General features: G+C 42.5%; 1 protein-coding gene across 1 annotated transcript in view; it reads left to right on the top strand.

The window, feature by feature from the left end:
• TGFB3 (transforming growth factor beta 3) overlaps positions 1 to 19,885 on the top strand; it is a 127,564-nt gene that overhangs the window by 50,530 nt on the left and 57,149 nt on the right. Inside the window, exon 2 of the mRNA XM_069208443.1 lies at positions 3,722 to 3,885. Coding sequence (XP_069064544.1) covers positions 3,722 to 3,885 — 164 coding nt within the window. The remainder of the gene's footprint in view (positions 1 to 3,721; positions 3,886 to 19,885) is intronic.

Raw genomic sequence — 19,885 nt, forward strand, 5'->3', positions numbered from 1 at the left:
AATTGTTACTGCCTTTTCTGCATTGGTGGTAGCTTTTCATTAGGGGATGATGGACATGTGTTTTTGGTCATGCAGATTTGTAGAGTGCACTATCACCCGGCAGGTTATCCTGAACAGGTGTGAGTCTAGACACACCTAGGGCCTAGTGGGTCAACATGAAAAGCCAGGTCTTCAGTTTCTTGTGGAATTCAGTAAGTGAGGAGGCTCTTAAATGTAACAGCAGGTTGTTCCACACTTTAGTTACAATGTAGGAGGGCACTCAGTCTCCGGATGTGGTTTTCCATGTGTGGGATGTGTGCAAGTATAAGTCCGGATGAGCGGAGGTGTCTGGAAGTTTTGTGAAAGCAGTTGTGAATGTTGAGGTATGCTGGGTTAGTGTTATATAATGTCTTGAAAGTGTGGGTGAGGAGTTTGAATTGTGCTCTTTTGTAAATGGGGAGCCAGTGGAGGTGTGGTGTGATGTGAGTGCAGCGTGGGAGGTTGAGAGGTTCTCTCCTTGCATACAGTATTGGCTGGCATTTAGGAAGTTGGCAGCTCCCGGCCGCTGCTTGAAATGCTGTGAAATAATGTGAAACTGCAACTATAAATCTAAGCACATTTGTGTAGTGCGGCTCTGTGGCCAAACAGCCATGCAAATCCTTCATCATGAATATTAATGAAGCGAGCAGCGTGCACCTACTTGCACTTTACTTCTGTACCCTGCGCTGAATCGGTACACCGGGTGCACACCAACATGCGGTAGTACCAGTGGCGTAACATTACCCCCTGCGGTGTGGGGGGCCCCCGGCGTGTCCCATCAGCAGCACACAGTCACGCGCTGGCTGACACTGTGCACGAGCACCTGGCCTGAAAGCTCCCGAGTGAGTGAGGGGGGAGGGGGCTCTATGTACTTTGCAGGGTGGGGGGCCTCAAGTTTCCTTACGCCACTGGGTAGCACATTAGAAACGATGCAGCTGTGTGTGCTCTAACGGAGCAGGGGTGGTGCATTTATACACGTGGAGTGATATAGGGGAAACGATGCAGCGGTATGTGCGGTAACAGAGCACAGGTGTTGTATTTGTACATGTGCGGTAATGAAGCAGAAACGATGCAGCTGTGTCTGCTTTAACGGAGCAGAGGTGGTGTATTTGTGCGCGTGCGGTAATGAAGCAGGAACAATGCAGCTGTGTGTGCTGTAATAGAGCAGACGTGATGCATTTGCGCATGTGCCGCAAATCAACAGTAGTGATGCAGCCGTGTGTGATGTAATATAGCCGAGGAGATGCATTTGTGTGCGTTAATAAAACAGTAGCGACACAACTGTGTGCTGTAATATCGCAAGGTGATTCATCTGTGTGCTGTAATACAAAAGGAGTGATGCAGATGTGCATGCTGCAATGCAGCAGAGCTGATGCATGTGTGTTCCGTAACTCAACAGATGTGATGTCCCCGTGTGCTGTAATATCGCAGGGTGAGGCATCTGTGTGCTGAAATACAACAGAGGCGATGCAACTGTGTGCTGTAATACAGCAGAGGTGTTGTATTTGTGTGGTGGAATGCAACATAAGTGATGCAACTGTGTATGCTGTAATATAGCGGAGGTGATGACTTCGTGTTCTGTAATACATCATCTGTTTCCTGTAATATAGCAGAGGTAATGCATTTGTACATGTGCTGCAATACAGCCGCCTGTACTCTAATTTGATGGAGGAGTCGCATTTGTGTTGGTGCTTTAATACAACAAGACGATGAATCAAAGGTGGTGTCGCCATGTTTCTGTTCTGCAATATATCAGTACTGCCCCACGTCCCAGTGTGTCAGTGGCCGTAAGGCCAAAAGCCGTCCCTGTTACCCCTGTATACATTTAGGTCAGTATGAACGCGCGGTCCCCTTGTGTCACCAAGGCCAGGTCTGCCCATGCATATGTATTCTGCTGGCTAAACTACCACTGTCTAACTACACCAGCACGGTCTGCAATGCTTAATTTAATGCTTAATTTGAGCCAGTGGTTTCAGGTGCGGGGCTTATTTTTCTGCCTCAAGCATTTACTGCAAGCAAAAGACACATATGGGGAAGACGGAGGAAGAGAAAAAAGAAAAAGCATCAGAAAGGGTGAAAGCAGAAAGTTACAAGAAGGAGCTGATGGGGCAGGGAGTGGCTTTAAATGGATTAAAGAGGCCCGAGATGGCTTCAGGATTACGCTGCCTCAGTACTCCGTGCACGCACATTTAATTGCAGTGTTTCAGAGGAGAGCTTTGGGCATTGGCATGTTTTTATTTACAAATTAAGCACTGATTAGTCTGCCTCTGTATCTCTATGGTCCGGGACACCCCTGTAATAGTACCGCCCTCTATAACTTGAGTACTATCTGGTGTGAGGTGCAACAATATCTACCCTGAGTCTAAACGTCTCTGTGCCTGTATCACACAGCCCAACTTGCTAGTACATCAGTGTAGCCTGGCCTAGTTATCAGTACAGTTTTTCAGCCCCTCTGTCAGTGCCGCTGGCCCTCGTCTGTAGAAAACGAACTCTGTCAGTCGTCTTCCAGTATAGCCCTGTCCGCTCCTGCAGGACTGGCCTGCAGTGCCCAGCTATCAATACCTATCACCAACTGCTCCTATGGACGTACGGTGTGGCCGACCTGTATCAACGCAGCCCTGTCTATCATGCAAGAGCAAACGTCACAGTGAACACTTGCTTAAAAGTATACAATGCTGGGTATAGGGACCAAAACAACAAAGATGGCATTTTATATATATACACAGATTTTAACTGGGAACATATATATAGTTCACATTCTCTGAGTAGAAAATATATTAATTCCACTACTGAATTAAAAAATAGAGAAAAAAATCAAGACAAACCATGCATTTGACTAAATATACCCTCCTTATCCTATTCTTACACCCACACTAAATCACAATTTGTTATTCGGACTTTTTCTTTTTGCACTGGATCTTACATTTATTTATTATTAAATATACAGCCACCCTTCCACCGAAACAGGGGAAAACAGAAATGTAACTGATTCATTTTGGAGTATATAGGACAGTCCGGAGTTCAATGTGATTTACACGTTACAATGATGTTATTAAATTTGTGGTTGGAATTTTTTATATGTCTTGTGTTTGTACTTGGCACCTAAATAAATATATTTGCTATTTATATTCAGCGTAGAATACTTGTTTCTTCCTAAAATGTACTAAATATACTGTTCTTACATGTCATGTGGGTAAAATATTTGGCTGCTCACATTCAAAGAATTATTTGTATTTCAATGCAAGTGATTAACAGGACGCATATGGAGAATATAGTAGTCCATACCTGCCTGCCCACCCATCAGCATGTCGTGGTCTTTACCTATACCAATGCGGTCCTGTTTGTTTCTGAGTACAACCCATTAAGACCAGTGCTTGAAATGGAAAAATAGAAGTGCAGGTACTCTGAAAAAGAGTACCTGCTTGTTTCTGAGAAGTGCCGGTACTCTCCCATTATAAGTATTACTTTTTGTAGAAGTGCCGGTCCTCTCCCTCTCAAAATAAAAAAGTGGTGGTACTCAGTACCGGACAGTACCGGCCCATTTAAAGCACTGATTACGACCCTTTATTCATAAAGATGGATGTGCCTCACTCAGTACCTCTTGGCCTTACCTTTCTTTTGGTGTACTTTAGTCCTTGTAAGTTTGGCTCTGTACAGAAACACTCTGCTCACTCTTTCATTTGTCTTCTTCTCTCCCTCCTAGATGATCTTGTTCTCTGTCCAAAAGGGATAACTTCGAAAGTATTCCGTTTCAATGTTTCGGCGGTGGAGAAGAACGGCCCCAACCTCTTTCGTGCTGAGTTCCGAGTGTTCAAAACTCCTAACCCGGCGGCCAAGCGCGGCGAGCAGAGAATAGAGCTGTTCCAGGTGAGTGTGACACACGAAGGAGGGAAACTAAAGCAATGGACGAAATCATGTCCCATGGAACCCCGAGATTCCTGATCGCCCAGCTTTATAGATATAAATTATTGAACTCGCACACCATGAGTCATAGTTTAGCCATAATCTGCAGATAATCAATCACCCATGTCCATCAAGTCAGGATTGGACCTTCATCAATGGAAAGCCTAGTACTGCTATCCCAAGCAACCGGGATGAGGGCAGGATCTGTGTAATCCCTTCTGTCACAGGGAGGGTTTCTTCCTTGCCATTGAATCATTTATCCTTCATCCCTGTGGCATGAACCAGGAACTTCAGAATCCATTTTGCCTGTGCCTTGAACCAGGCTTACCCTGGATGTGCAGAATCGTTCTTCCCCATTCGAGGGGCAAGATCAGGCCACACTATTCTATATCTTGTAAGATCCTCTCTGTCACCCCATTCAAAGATCCTCTCTGTTACCCCATTCAACGATCCTCTCTGTCACCCCATTCAAAGATCCTCTCTGTCACCCAATTCAAAGATCTGCTCTGTCACCCCATTCAAAGATCCTCTCTGTCACCCTATTCAAAGATCCTCTCTGTTACCCCATTCAAAGATCCTCTCTGTTACCCCATTCAAAGATCCTCTCTGTCACCCCATTCAAGCAGAGTAGCAGATTGCATACTCAAATCTAAGATGGTTGAGTATGCAGTAAACCCACAGGACAGAGCCCTATCAATGTGCCATAAATTAAAGGAACATTTCCTGATTCTAGGGGAATGGTTTAAGAAAAATGATCAATTTGGAGAAGATATAGTGGCAAAAAGAGAGCGGTACACTATACAGGCATGTGTAATATGAAATGTATTCTTTCATTGAAAGCATAAGGATCTTTCTTGTTAAAACAAGCAAAATGAAATAAAATATGTCCTGTTTTACCATGGCTTTGTTAAACGTTTATTGGCAATTAGTATCAAAATAAATGTGGGTAACAAGAAAGAGATGGCCAACCTTTGTGTAAGAAGAAAGAGATCGCTAAACTGGTTTGGTGTTTTTTAAACACTTTAGATGAAGGATTATAAATTAAATTGTGAACTATCTGCTAAATCCAACAAAACCATTTACCATATTATTATAATTGGAGTGAGGGAAAATGCAATATTCTGCTGAATGAAACACACCTCATATTGGATTCAATTTAGTATTTAAAATGCATTGGAGTACAAGAGTTTTTTCTTGGTTGCAGCAGGAATAAACACAAAAGCCCTTGCCACCAATAGAATTTCTGGCTTGGAAGTATCAAAGTGAGTAAGAATCACAAAGGAACATGAGTCTGGGGAACTTAAATGGATTTGGAATAGAAGCAGATCAGTATTGTATTTTTAGCCTCTAAATGAAGAGTGCTAACATTCTGAGGAGCATGGCCAATGAAATCACTAAGTTAACTGAATGTGTGTTTATGTGAGGTGATTTTAACCCAAATTCTAATAAAGGATCCTTCAGATGAGAGACAAGTGTAGTATCATTAGGGCAAAAATCCCAGGTATGCGAACACTATGTTGAATTTAGATGTCCTGGCAGACACACATTTTGCTCATGAAAATAATTAATTTTAGTTCCATTCAGTTGGGCAAGCTACAGGTGTGAACTGACCCATTAACCAGGAGTTTTAACCTATGTGCAATTCCCTGGAGTGGAAAAAAGGAGGAAGGAAAAGTAAGTGAGTCTTTACCATGTTTTTATTTACTGATCCACCATTTGTGCAGCAGATAGAATAATATGAGGAGATTCATGCCACTTTCCAAATCCTTTGAATACAACAGGAAAGGTTTGGAGCTTTTGCAAGAGGGGAAAATACATAGTGCTCAATATACATAAAGAAGCATGACATTAGGATAGGTTATGCACCAAATATGGCAATTGACAGAAAATAAAGGGTGCAGCTGCAACATATCAGGTCAGGAGGAAAATGTGATAAAACACTGTAAATTAGAAGTAATTCAGAATAAACAAATCATGCAGATTTACCTTCAAGACATTTCTGGTAAGGAAATTACAATACACATAAACAAGTTCATGGAACGTAGCAATAACATTAGAAACCTGCTAGCGTTTCTATCTTTGTGAAAATTAAGAGGGAATGTCTTCAGATAAATAAGGAAAGACACATGCACTTTACAGATTAAAAACTGAGACAAACTTAGGTATATTTTATGCCAGTATTAGGAGTATCTCTATGCAAAGTGTGATGAGAATCATTCACATTTTATCAGGTAATATACTCACATAACCTATGTGGGTCCAACATGAGACATTACATATGAAGATTTGGAAATAGTTAAAACTTGACTTTAACTTGAAGAATGCATCTGCGGTGGGCACAGATGGTTATCACAAAAATGTTATACAAAGGTTCACCTCCCCATCATAGGAATATTAATTTATTTTCTGTTGGAGTGTATACAAGTTAGACATTGTGATTTGGAAGTAAATGGTCACATCCATTTTTTGTAACTACAGGAGAGACTTAAAAGTATGTTTCTCTTAGAGACCAATTTCCCTCCTAAATGTAGAATCAAAATTATTCATCTGACCTGTGCTCTTTTGTGGCTCACGAACATGAGGGAGTGCACATATTTCGCAGCAGCCCTATACTTTATTTACTATTTCAGATAATGTTGCCCAGAAAAATACTCTGTTTGTCGTGGCAGGTGTAGATGAAGAAAAAGCATTTGATTGGATCTGATGGAACCTTGCTGGGAAGCAAAAAAAAGTCTGGATACTAATTAGTAGGTAATTGACAAGGTATCGTTTCACCATGAAGGGCAGCCTATAGTGCTTGTGCCATATGTGGGGCCCTTTGCCTGAGGGGCAAAAAGAGTGGAAAGAATACAAGTTCAGCGTTACAAGGAAGAAGGTATACGGAGAATTACATATATTCACTTTAAACAATATTCCTGTGCCATGGTATTGCTAATATAACACAGATAATGTGTTATTTTTTTATTTATGAAATAGGGTTTGGCTGTTGACTGTCCCAAAAAACGTTTGGAAGAATCTCAACTAAATATTAGAAATTTTAGTTAAGCATACAACTTGTAAAATGTTGTGTCAATCTATTATAATAATTATTACTGGACCGCAAATCTGTGTATTATGGAATTAATTATCCTTTTAAAGAATGTGACACGTCCTTTTGATTGCTGCTTGATAACTTCACAAACATTTTAATACCAAATATGTTATTTAACCATACACATCAAAATTATAAAAAATATATTAGGCTGAAAACAATTTAATTTTATATCTTTAATGGAATGTCTTTCAATTTGGATACGTCATACTTTGGCAATATTGTCCGTTAAGGAGAATCTCAATTTACTAGGGGAGTTTTAAAGGTGTGCTGCTCTCAGGGAGCCCTGCAATGGAGAAGGTCAAGATGTTAGAAGGACTGATTCATGCATAGTCAGTTTTCACGTTGAGGAGTTCCTCGGAGAGCTATTTAGAAATTAATTTTAACACACTGGAAAACGTGATAAGATAAGGCAGAATGGAAAAAGGCTAAAGAAGTATAAAGAGTGATTCCTCCTTTTCTTGGGGTCAGAATATAGAGGTGTTACCTTACACTCAATGAATTACAGCATTAGACAATATGTAAAAAAGAGAATAACTAAATTATAAGTTAGATTTCAAATGTGTAATAATTGATGGAGTGAAACAATCTTTTAATTAATACAAAGTTAATTCTCTATGCTAATATATTGAAAATATACTGCTTTAATCTGTTTTGTTCATTCTCTACGCTGGCTCATATTTTTAGGTTTAAGATAGTAGGGAAGCAAAGTATTTTAGTTGTGTTAAGAATGGAACATTTCAACATATTATTGCTATTCATCTCATGTTGTTTACTTGTTGGTTTAGCATATGTCAGGAATTTTCTAGAATTGCTTAAAAAGTGAAACAGCTGTCATCCTATGAAGTCACAGTGCTATGTGCATTATGAGTCCAGTCAAACTATGTATTTGGAGGTACGTAAGATGTGCGTGTATGGGGGGTTGTATGCAGAGCTACTGGAATACTATGGTAATATAGGGCTAATTTATACAGCATAACTGAGTGAACTATCTAGCAAGAAAAAGGAAAATTATGAGATAAATCATGTTGTTAAAAGCAAAGTATGTGGCACATTTTGTTGTATTAATATCCAGCTATTATGGTAGTGCAGCTCTATTGGGTATTGATACAAAATTGATCCAATACTTTATAGCATAAAGAGGTTTATCAAGAAACAAAATGTCACACTTTCAGTAGGTACTTTTGAAAATGTTATCGGCCAGCATGCTTTGCATAGAGGCCCATAAACCCCATTTTGCTAATGCTGTGCTCTCTCTTTTCAAAACTAATATAGTTTGTGTAAAATATGTAAATTTTTTGCACTTGGCAGAACACACATCCGAATATATGCACATCATCTAGTAAAAGAATTGCCTCTTTTATCCAAGACTTGCTTTAAAACCTATCTCCGGGATCTCAGTGTCAAGTTCATTCTGTGTTGATTCATGAAATACTTCTTTATTCTAAGAAAACCTTGCACAGAACAGTATTGCACATCAAATATGGATTACTCAAGTGTTTAGCTTGAAAGCACTTGAAAATTCATGATTCTGTTTTGAAATAACTGCTGCTTTGAGAACATTGCACATTAGATCTGAATTGTGATTAAAAGTGAAACAAAACAATGTAATGACAAAGAATGAATTATTCTTTCCACTCTACTGAAATATCTTTAAATATATACATAGGGTATATATAGGGTTTTGTTTGATGCTTTGATAAAATCATGTGTACCAAACTATAAGGAGTTAGAATATTTTATCCATAGTTAACTCCATCTGGGTAAAACTCTGAACTGTTCAATCCCTAAATACGTAAATTAACACACCTAATGAGGGTGTCCCGGCACTAACCGAAAGACAGAACTGATGCAAAATATTTATTTGAATAACCAAGTATTAACTTTCTTTCTAATTTATTTCTAAAGACAGAATATTTCGATTCTTTTCAGATGTTTATTGGAAGAGTATGCCATCAGTGAAATAGATCATAGAAAAAAGATCTACTTCTCATTCACGATTTCTTTAAATCCCCGTTCCTCCAAAAGAAGCAGACTGTTCAAGATCACTGACACAAACTAAAATGGGATTGGATTGCCGTTCAGCCGTTCTCTACCAGCACCTTTAGCAGATGCAAACTGATTCAAAAAGATACTCTTTTCTGAAAAGAGAGCCAGTGCAACTCTCTGATATTACTTCTTATGGAGAAGTGTCAAGGGAGGTTTAGAAACAGTTTGGTAGTTGTGTTCTGTACCAGCTGTAATCTGCTCAAAAGTGCTGTAGGTAGGTTTACATACAGTGAATTGCAGTAGTTCTGAGATAGGATCACTGCCTGGATTACCATTTTACAATGCTTCATTGGTAGGAATGGCAGGATCTTATATAGTGGCCTAATGTTTAAGCAGTTAGCGCTTACTTTATTAATCTATTGTTTTGAAAGATAACTTATTGTCAACATTTATCTCTAAGCTGTTAGCTGCATCAGCTGGAGGGTGATGTGGCCTAAACCATCTAGCTATCTAGCCACCAGCACAAGGTCCAAAGGGATGGAGATTTGCCCAGGATTATCACCTCTGTGTTGTCCCCGTTTAACTTCAGGGAGATGGATGCCATCCAGCGGGTGACCTTGGCAAGATCCTGCTGGAAGTTCTCACCTACTGAGTGAGTCCCTTCTTTAGAAGAGGCCACAATCTGTTTGTCATCTGCATAGGATATTTATAAGCCGGACGAGAGACCGCTGGAAATCACAGCAGCAAGAGGACCACGTATAGGTTCAATAATATATGGATCAGTGATGAGCCCTGCGGGACATCTCCAGTCATAGAGCAAGCAGTAGTATAGACTTCAGCCAGTTTCGCCATTTGAGTGCTATGTCTTATGAAATAGTCTAGCTACTTGAGCGTTTTTCCTTCAATACCATTCTGCTTTAGTTACACTAAAGGCATGGTATGAGATGCTGTGTTGAAGGCAGCAATTTAATACTGAAGGATGCGAGCTGCCTTGTTGCCTTGATCTTCACATAGTCCTCCTGTAGCTGATAATAGCACGCCTTCTGCGCTATTCTGATCACGAAACCCAGACCGGGAAATGTCCAATGGAACATTGGCTTAAATGTGTTGTATAAGTTACCTGGTTCCTCTCTTTCCCTTTGTGCGAAAAGATAACAGTGATAGAGGTCTATAGTTACGCATTACTGAGGGATCTACAACTCACTTCTTCAAAATGGAATTAAAGTTGCTTGTTTCCAGTCTAATGGAACTACAGCTGAGGCCAATGATGAACTGCATGAATCTGTTAACACGACTATCGTTTTCACTAAAGAGTGTTGAATAGAAGGTGGACATGGCGAACCTGATTTTCTCTGTAGCCAGAGTTGTTCAGTGTTGTCTACGGATAGGAAATTAAACTGTAAAAGATGCTTCTGTGCTTCGGAGACTTCTTAATGAGAGAACAGCTTCTCTGATAATTTAGCCTGATTAAAGAAATTAGCTGCAATTGCTTCTATTTTACCCTAAAAAAGGTGGCTAATTCAATAAACCGATTCTTGAGAGGGGAGGATAGAGGCTGCCAAATGGAAAGGATTACATAGATTTTTCACAACCGTGAAAACTTAATGTGATGAATGTTTAGCTGATTCTGACAAACTAATCCGTTCTGGCTTGCTTTCGTTTCTTTTTGTAACTTTTTATAGCCGTCTGATAGGCGTGTTATCAGCTGGGCTGTGAAGAAGCCTCCAACTGCTCTCCAGGATTTTTTCAACTGCGCTTGGCTATAGCAGTTGTTGGGAAGCCAGGGATTGGTGGCCTTAAGAGCTTAGATAGTCTTTTTTGGGCAGAGCTAGGGTATCCATGATAGCAGTTAGACCATCCTCTGTGCTTAATGATATATTGCCAGACAGGTCATTTCTCAATTCTTATTTTAGGGATAGAAAGCGCGCCTTAATAAACTCTCTAGAGTCTCTTTCGGTGTTGTGTAATCTGTGCACGCACGGTCCAGCTTTTTGTTGGGCAACTACGATTAGCATTATTATCTGTCACGCTCGTAGAGAAAGGCACCACCAAGTCACAGTAATTGACTAAGGTGTATTAATCAGATGTGCCTGTGATGCGAAGATCGCATCGAGCGCGTGCCCAGCCTCGCGAATGGCTTGAATCTGTAAATGGACATAAAATCCCAACTTTATGCTACCTGTGGGCAACTGCTATCTTCCAACATTGAATTATATTCTCCCAACGTGATCAATTTGAAAACATGTTATAAGTAGTTGTGAAATAACCTGAGCTAGTTCAGACTCAAAAAGGCACTCAATATATCAATAATACAGAGGGTAGTGTATATCCATTGGCTGTGATTTTAAAAGGCAAAGCCTCTGCTAACTTAAACACAACTTCAGAGAGCAGAGAAATGTAAATGGGTCTTTATGTCTTTATGTGTAGTAGCCAAACCAAGTCCTTTACTTCCTTGACAGGTAAGAGGTGAGCAGGCAACTGGGTCAAAATGTCTTTAGGTGCATTGAAATCATTATGCAGTGTTTGAATGACTTCTCTTAATGAGAATTCAATCATCCGAGCTACAAAAACGTTTTTAAATATGAAAAGTATGCCACATACGATGGATTACGTACAAATGACATTAAATCCAAATTCAGTGGGATTGAGAGAACCCAGAGAATCACACCATCGAAATTTCTATTCTTGAGTAGTTGTAGGAATTGAATTAAAGGGCAAAAACATGAAATACATTAATGCTGCATTAACTATATCTTACTTTTGGGTATTATAAATTAGAAAAAAAATCATCTACATTGTGGAAATTGCCGAATGCATTTGTGAATGCGAACTATTAGAAGTAAGAGAGACAGGTGAAGTAATTATGGAGAAAGAGATGGACACAGTACACGGAATACAGTGTCCTTCGGAGGCAAGAGGTGATATAATCCTGGTCTGAGTACTAGCAGCAAAGAAGAACTTGATCCTAGCTGGGACCTGGTCTCAAAGTCCTACTCGGTGGAGATAATGAATTTGAATGGCATGGCTGGTGGTGTGTAAGGCAAAGGATAGAGTAGTTCTTACCACTGCTACCCATCTCTAATTTTACATTGTTTGCAGCTGATGATGGTACTGACTGTTGCCTGTCATGGACAAATGCCCAACAGGACAAGATTTAAAAAAAAAAAAAAATTCTGTACTTCATCAGTCACAGATTTTTGAATTCATGTTTTGGGAAACAGCATATTTGTTGGAGGCCTTTTCAGGTTGAAATAGGGTTTCTTAGTAGTGGTAGGCCTCTATCTTGTTTAAAAGTCGAAGGGATCTATCTATTTTACATTCAAGGAAATCCATTCAAACATACCTAAGCAGATGAGCAAATAAAGTAGTAACGGCTATGTGTTTAAATAGTGGGGCTATCAGAAATGAAATCAACATTCCAAACCATGGCAAAGAACAAAGGGGGTGTACAATCCACCCTCAGCACAGAGACCGCACTCCTCGCCACCAGAGATGACATCCGCTCACTCCTCGAATGCGGCCATACAGCAGCCCTCATCCTACTGGACTTATAAGCAGCCTTCGACACAGTTTCACACCTCACCCTCTGCTCCAGACTCCACACAGCCAGCACCAGCGGAAAGGCCCTACAGTGGATACATTCCTTCCTGTCTGGCAAAACCCAGAGATTCAGACTCCTGCCTTAGCTGTCAGAAACTACAGAGATCAGCTGCGGAGTTCAAAAGGGCTCCTCCCAGAGTCCCACACTCTTCAACATCTACATGGCCCCATTGCATCTATTGTCAGGAACCACAGGCTGAACATCATCTCCTATGCCGACGACTTCCAGCTGATCCTCTCTCTGACCAAAAACCCCACAACTGCCAAGAAGAATTTCCACAACAGGATGGAAGCTGTCGCTGCCTTGATGAAGGATAGCAGCCCCAAGCTAAACTCTGACTAGACCGAGATCCTAATCCTGGGACCCTCCACATCAGCCTGAAATGACTCCTGGTGGCCATCTGCCATCAGCACCCACCCCCCCTACAGACCACGCACGCAACCTTAGCTCCATCCTGGACTCATCACTGACCGTGACTCGCCAAGTCAACTCAGTCGCATCCTTCTGTTCTCTTATTCTTACTGCTCTGGAAGATCTACAAATGGATCCCAAAGGACTGCCGCAGAACTGTGACCCACGCCCTGGTTACCAGCAGACTCGACGATGGCAACGCCCTCTATGCCGACACCACCCAGAAGAACCTGAAGAAACTACAGCACATCCAAAACGCCTCCGCCAGACTCCTGGACATTCCCTGCCATGAGCACATCTCCAGTCACCTAAGAGACCTCCACTGGCTTCCTATCGCGAAAAGGATTAACTTCAAACTCCTCGTACATGCATACAAGGCCCTCTGTGACCTAGGACCCACCTACCTCAACAACTGCATCACCTTCTACTCCCTCACCAGACCTCTTCACCCCGCTCAACAAGCACTAGACACGTATCCTGCATATGGAAGACCTCAGCTGGTGGAATATCCTTTGCCTTCCTCGTGGCAAAGAGTTGGAACACCTTGCCCCTCAGTGCTCAATGTGTAAATAAAAATGTGCCGGTGCCCTCCTCTTAAACATTCGGCTGCCGCATTTAAATGTGCACAGAATACTGAGGCAGCGTAATCCTGAAGCCATCTCGGGCATCTTCAATCCATTTAAAGCCACTCCCTGTCCCTTCAGCTCACTCTGGCAGCTTTCTGCTTTCTCCTTTCTGACACTTTTTTGTTTTTCCCATATGTGTCTTTTGCTGGCAGTAAATGCTTGAGGCACAAGAATAAGCGCCGGCCCTCATAAATAAGTGCTGGTGCTCAGCACCGGAAACAATAAGCACAAATTAAGCACTGTTGCCCCTGCACCTCTAGCAATCACCATCGCTGCATCAGTTCAGGAAAGACCTTAAAACCTGGCAAACTCCCTCAGCGCCTTGAGACCCTTACGGGTGAGTAGCTGCACTTTATAAACTTTGATTTGATTTAAACACTGAAGAAATCAGAGTTAGATGTGGCGACTACAACCTCAAATTAAGGTACTTGCAGGTATTTCCAAGCCTCCTAATGCTTTTTAAGACAGTATATTTACATGAGAAAGCTCTTTGAGGAAACTTTGATGAATGCCTAAAACTAGTGGGCAACTGCTTTGTGCCCAAAGTCCTTGTATCGGATGCTGATTAGAAATGGGCAGTTGCTCATGCATTCACACAGCACTGGCTGCCGTGTCTGTACTTCCCACATCCACACACTGCCCACAGCACTTACTTATGGGTACAACAACTCCCTGTTGCTAATTGTCTACTTGTGTTATCTCTCCACCACTAACACTGTATACAACCATGCTTTGTGGGAGCACAAGGGCCTGCTTCTGACTCAACATTTCGTGCGATCTCTCCAGCATCACCCTCTGTGCTCAATGGCCATGAAAGCTGCACAGAACAGCTCCCCCTATAGTCAGCTATTGGTTTCTTAAAGAACCAATGCCTGCTCTCTGTACCTGTTCCCTAGGGAGTTTTTACATTTTACGGCCAACTGTTTTAAATATAGTTAACAAGCAAACAGAGAATATTTGATTAAGATGGCAATAGATATGAAGTGTTAGTAGAACGACTTCTGGCAGCAGTGCCCCTTTTTACAGTCTTTTTGTGTTATCACTTAAGACGAAGTTTGAAACAACACGCAAAATGCCTGTTGAGTTCGTGCAGTATAAATCCCTTTGCTAAATAGCAATCTGGATATTTAATGTGTGAACCTCAGAGTAGAAGTTATGCCTTTTTGTAGCGCTTCCATTCATCATTGAAAGTGGAACCATCGAGCAGTGCAAATATTTACCCTCTTTCCACACATCTCAATGAGATATTTCATGCATTCCGGAGCGAGCCCTGGTTGGGCAGACCCATGGGCTTGGCTCGACTAGCTGTGAATACCCAGAAGGTGGGAAGTGCGTTTAAGCTGTAGGGGGAGGTTAGGGTACCAGCTATCATAAACTGTTATGAGTCTAGGTGAACTCATAGCTGTTAGGAACTGGGTTCTTGTTGCAGTACCCCCCTCCCACTTTTTGTCTGGTCTTTAGACGCAACTTCGACTGCAGTGCACTGGGTTCCTGCTAACCAGTTCCCCAATGCCAGTGTTCCTTCCCTAAAACAAGACACCTAGGGCCAGATGTACGAAAGGATTTTACCCATTCTGTGTCTATGGGAAAAAGCTTTTGTACATATGGCCCCTGGTCACTTGATCTCCAAGTGACCAGACCCTTAAGCCCCAGAAAGTCCCTAGTAAATGGTAACCCTAGTACCTAGTGCCTGGGTACTGAAGATACCCACCCCCCAGAGCTCCAGCACAACTTGTACCACTCTGAGAAACCCAGTACCAACCTCATGCAGACTGTCATTGGAGGCTGCGTGACAAGGTGCTCCCAAAACTGAAAACACAACATGGCACACACTTATGTGCCATGTCCTCTAAAACACTGCTTTTAATATCTGTAAGTCACCCCTACAGCAGGCCTACAGCCCTGAGACAGGGTGCATTATATTACAAGTGAAGGCCTATATGCATGAGCAAATACGGCCATACTATGTCTATGTCAGTTCATAAACATAGTAAGTGCACAGGGAATTCATTTTAAATACATGTGCTGGATACTGGTCTCTACCAGTTCCCCAGCTACATGATGGCTTCTCTTAAACTAAGGATGTTTGTTATCAAACATCTTGTATTAATAAATCCATCACTGATTTCAGTGATGGATTTATTAATACATGCACCCAGAGGACACCTTAGAGGTGCCCTCTGAAAAACATACCAATTGCTGGGAAGCTCACCGACCGGTTCTGGCCAACTGCCACCAACAGACACAAAACTGCCCTCCCAGGGTGAGGGCTTCTGCTCTTGAGAGGTAAGAAAACAAAGTCCCATCCAGGCTGGGGTGTTATCCACCCCTCCCCCACAAGATGCCCTTCATTCCAAGGCAGGAGCGTCAAAGAAGCTGCTACCTTTGATATGCAGAACTGGCTTTCCTCATAGGAATATGCCAAGCCCCCTGACTCAGGGCCCATCCGGCACCTGATCAAGCACGAAAATTAGCTATGCAGGAGCCGTGTCACACTTCCAGACTGAAAACACCCCTAGGGTGGCCAGCATGATGTGTACATGACTTTAGAAAATCCACCATTTTGCGTGTGATGGAATGTAGAATCTCTAGACAGGGTGATGCCCACTCCCCACAGGAAGTGGACATCTAGGGGATGTAGTGACCCCAAGGGTAAGAAGCCTATTGGCTGCTGCCCTTCACTTCCCTTAACGCCCCCTAAATTGAGTATTTAGGGGACCCTTTTATACCAGATCCTCATATCTTCACTGGACACAAAAGGAGAACTGGACGAGATGCTTGCTGAACCCGAGAACGGAGAAGCATGAGTGACTTGGCACCAACCCTGCCAGCCTGCCTGCTGCTCCCAACCCTCAAGGATCAACTGACCTGTCCTGCCACTACAACCTCCAAGAAGCTGGGAGAGCTGCCAGTGCTCCACAAATTGCCAGGAGGAATACCCTTGGAGTAGAGGAGCTGCTCCCTTGCATCTGCAGGCACCTAAGACAACTATGAGAGGACCAGGACTGCCAAAAACCTAACACCAGACATCACCACTGCAACCGAGCCGCCTAGCCCGGGTTGAAGTGGGCTAACTGTGTCAGGTGGTCCCCAGGCCCTTCAGAGGAGAAGTCCACCCTATGCTCACCCACTGTGGACTTCGCCATGGCGTTTGCAGACCCCCTACAACCGCGAGTGATCATGAGGCAAAACCCAATGTCCTAGGACACCTCTGCACCCGTCTGCCCTGGACCCAGAAGAGGAGGACCAAAGGTGTCACTACGTTTCCCCACCACGTGAGACCTGAGCCCACTTGTTGGCTTGGTCGGACTGGACCCCAAGTCCATGCCTGCAGAGTGTTACTTTGCCCCCCCCCTGTAACAGTGAGGAACTCTAGTGCTGGACCGGATGCCAGAAGATACCTCTGAACCTGCACCCTACAGTCTGAGGAGTGGACCAACTGTCTCCATGTGCCTGAGGACCTCAAGGGTTGAACCCCCTTGTGGGTTCCCCTGGATTATCTGTCCAGTCCATCCCTGCTGCGACTTTGTAACCAGATCAATCCCCATAGACTTAAAGAGGACACCCAACACCAAAACATACCTCTGCACCCAGATGCACCAGAGGTGATCTTTTGGTGTGGCCTCGGACCTTGCCCCATACTCACCTCAAATCCAGAAGAACAGTCCTGTAAGTCGTTGCTGAGTGCCTGTATGCAGTGTCTGTTTAACCCTGTAGGATAACATTGGGTACCCGCAGCTGAAAAGCGACTCTGCACCTGGACACCTCAGTGCCTCCCAAAGTGAACTGTTGGTGCTGCTTTGGACCTTGCCCTATACTTACCTTAACTCCAGAAGAACAATCCTGTAGGTCGTCACTAAGTACCCGCATACAGTACGTTTTCCCCCCATAGTATAACATTGGGCATCCGATGCTGAAAAGCATCTCTGCACCTCTGCATCCGGACGTCCCAGTGCCTCCTGAAGTGACCTGTTTCTGCTGCTTTGGACCTTGCTCTGTACCTACCTTAACTCCAGAAGATTGGTCCTGTAAGTTGTTGCTAAGTACCGGTATGCAGTAAATGTTTTTTCCCCAACTTTTGAAAACTATAAAAGTTCATAACTCAAAAAGTACTCACCTGAATCTGGGGATTCTAGTTATCAACGTTTACATAAAAGTGCGTGTTACTTTTTTAAATTGGTGTTGAATTTCCTTATTGAGTGTGTGTCTCACTTACTGCATGAGTGTGAGCCTTACATGCTTAGCACTGGCTTCCCTCTGATCTGCTTAACTGGTCAACCACACTATCAAAAAAGAGATCATTTTGGATTTGATTGGTGCCTATGTGAACCTCTGGAGATTGCTTGGACACTTTGCACAGTGTACCTTATTTTTTCCACTATATAAAGAGTCAGCTTCCTACAATAGCAAACACCTCACAACAAACAGGTGAACTGACAGCAAACGTTTCACCTTGGCAAAACCTGCTACCTAATTTCCCACTCTGATATATCACTCTCCCAGGGTCAGAAAGGGGAGTAATACCCAATTACCCCGTTTAAATCCACTATATCCATGAACATGTCTGTCCTATATCCCTTCACCCTACATTGCAATTCCATGTGTTTGTGAAGCTTGAGTCTAAATAGCCTTAGTAAAGCTAAAAATACTGCCAAATAGACCTCTATCTTGCAGTTCAAACACAAATCAGTATACACTACCTCTATGTGCCTGGCAAAGAGAGAAAGGGTTGCACCACCATGGTATTGGGTAACCCTCATGAGACACCTCTTTAGTAAGTGCCCAACCTTCATGAGACAGCCCTTAAATAAGAGCCCCATCTCCCTGACTTGTGTGCCCTGTACACCCATGTGTGTTTTTTAATTTTCACCTGCCTGGTCCACTCGCATAGTTCAAGGTCTAGTTTTGGCTCACCTAGTGTCTGGTACTCTCCTGCCTTGTTCAGCATCTTCCCTGCTGTGTATTCACTCACCAATCCTTGCCCGTTGCTGCTTCCCTTCATCCATGACTTTGTCATCACATTCATCTTCCTGCAGAGGCAGCATTATGGGAGGATACACTATTATTCCACTCTGCGCTTACCTGCGATTAATAAACTTGTGAATTCACCACATATTGGATGCAAGGGATCTACTTTCCTCCTATAATTCTGGCATTTGAAAGCAGACCATTACAAATTTTATGCAGTTTTTTTCTGTAAAGCTTTGTTCTTCCCATTTCTACAAACCCCTGTGAGCTCTCCTTTCTGGGAACTTTGAGGTACGGTTTGGGACTATTCATTTCCTTATGAATCTCTACCTCCAAGGGCTGCGCCCAACTGTTTTATTTAACCAACCTCTTGTGAAGGAGAGTCTCAAGCTCAGATCATGACAGGCATGTCCATCCCAGCAATTCTCAACAGGAAGTGGATGTACAGGTATGGTAGACCCTGTCTCCATTAAACAGGCGCTCGTATTTTGAGCAGTTTCCATGCAGGTTTTAATTGCTCAACTTAAATGTTTTATTTCACAATCACTGAAATTGATAACTGCAGCCATAGCTTAGCATGTATTTCCACATATGTTTCAGTGTATTTACCCCATAATCAGGCTAGTTCAACATTAGGCCAACACTATAATAATGGGGAAAAGGAGTCCCTTATTAGCCTTATTAGGATATCTTATTAGTATAATCCTAAACATTAACTAAATACATTTAGGTTACCTAGATTTTTGTTCTTCCTTTCAAGTTGGCGTCCACACTGTCTACCACTGAGTGTTCTCTGAGAAGCATCAGTAAAGAGTGAAATTACCCATGCTCATCAGGAAGAGACTCGTGGATCAGGCAAGGAAATGTTTAAAGGGGCAAAGATATTTAAGCTTTTTCTAGTTTCAGATGCCTTCTGGCAACACTGTTCCTACCATCCAGTACCAGATTACAGGACCTCTTCAATGCCTTCTGCTCTTGTTCCTGCAGGAAATAGTTATATTGTGATCTTTATATACACCAAAGACTTTCTAACATTACCCTAGCAGGGCACAGTGATGTTTCTAAAAATGTCTTGTGAACTATGAGGCTGATGTAGAGTTTGGAGGAGGGGATACTCCATCGCAACAGAAGATCAGCCCTTCTGATTTATAGAAGGGTGGACCTTAAGTATGTCAGCGACTGAGACTATTCGGTTTTGTTACTGATATAATCCTCCCAAGGCTTTACAGAGTAAGGGCCAATAGAGTTTGGGATATTCAACCACAAAGATGATCTATT

Source organism: Pleurodeles waltl, chromosome 9 (assembly GCF_031143425.1).
Source record: "Pleurodeles waltl isolate 20211129_DDA chromosome 9, aPleWal1.hap1.20221129, whole genome shotgun sequence".
Lineage (NCBI taxonomy): Eukaryota > Metazoa > Chordata > Amphibia > Caudata > Salamandridae > Pleurodeles > Pleurodeles waltl.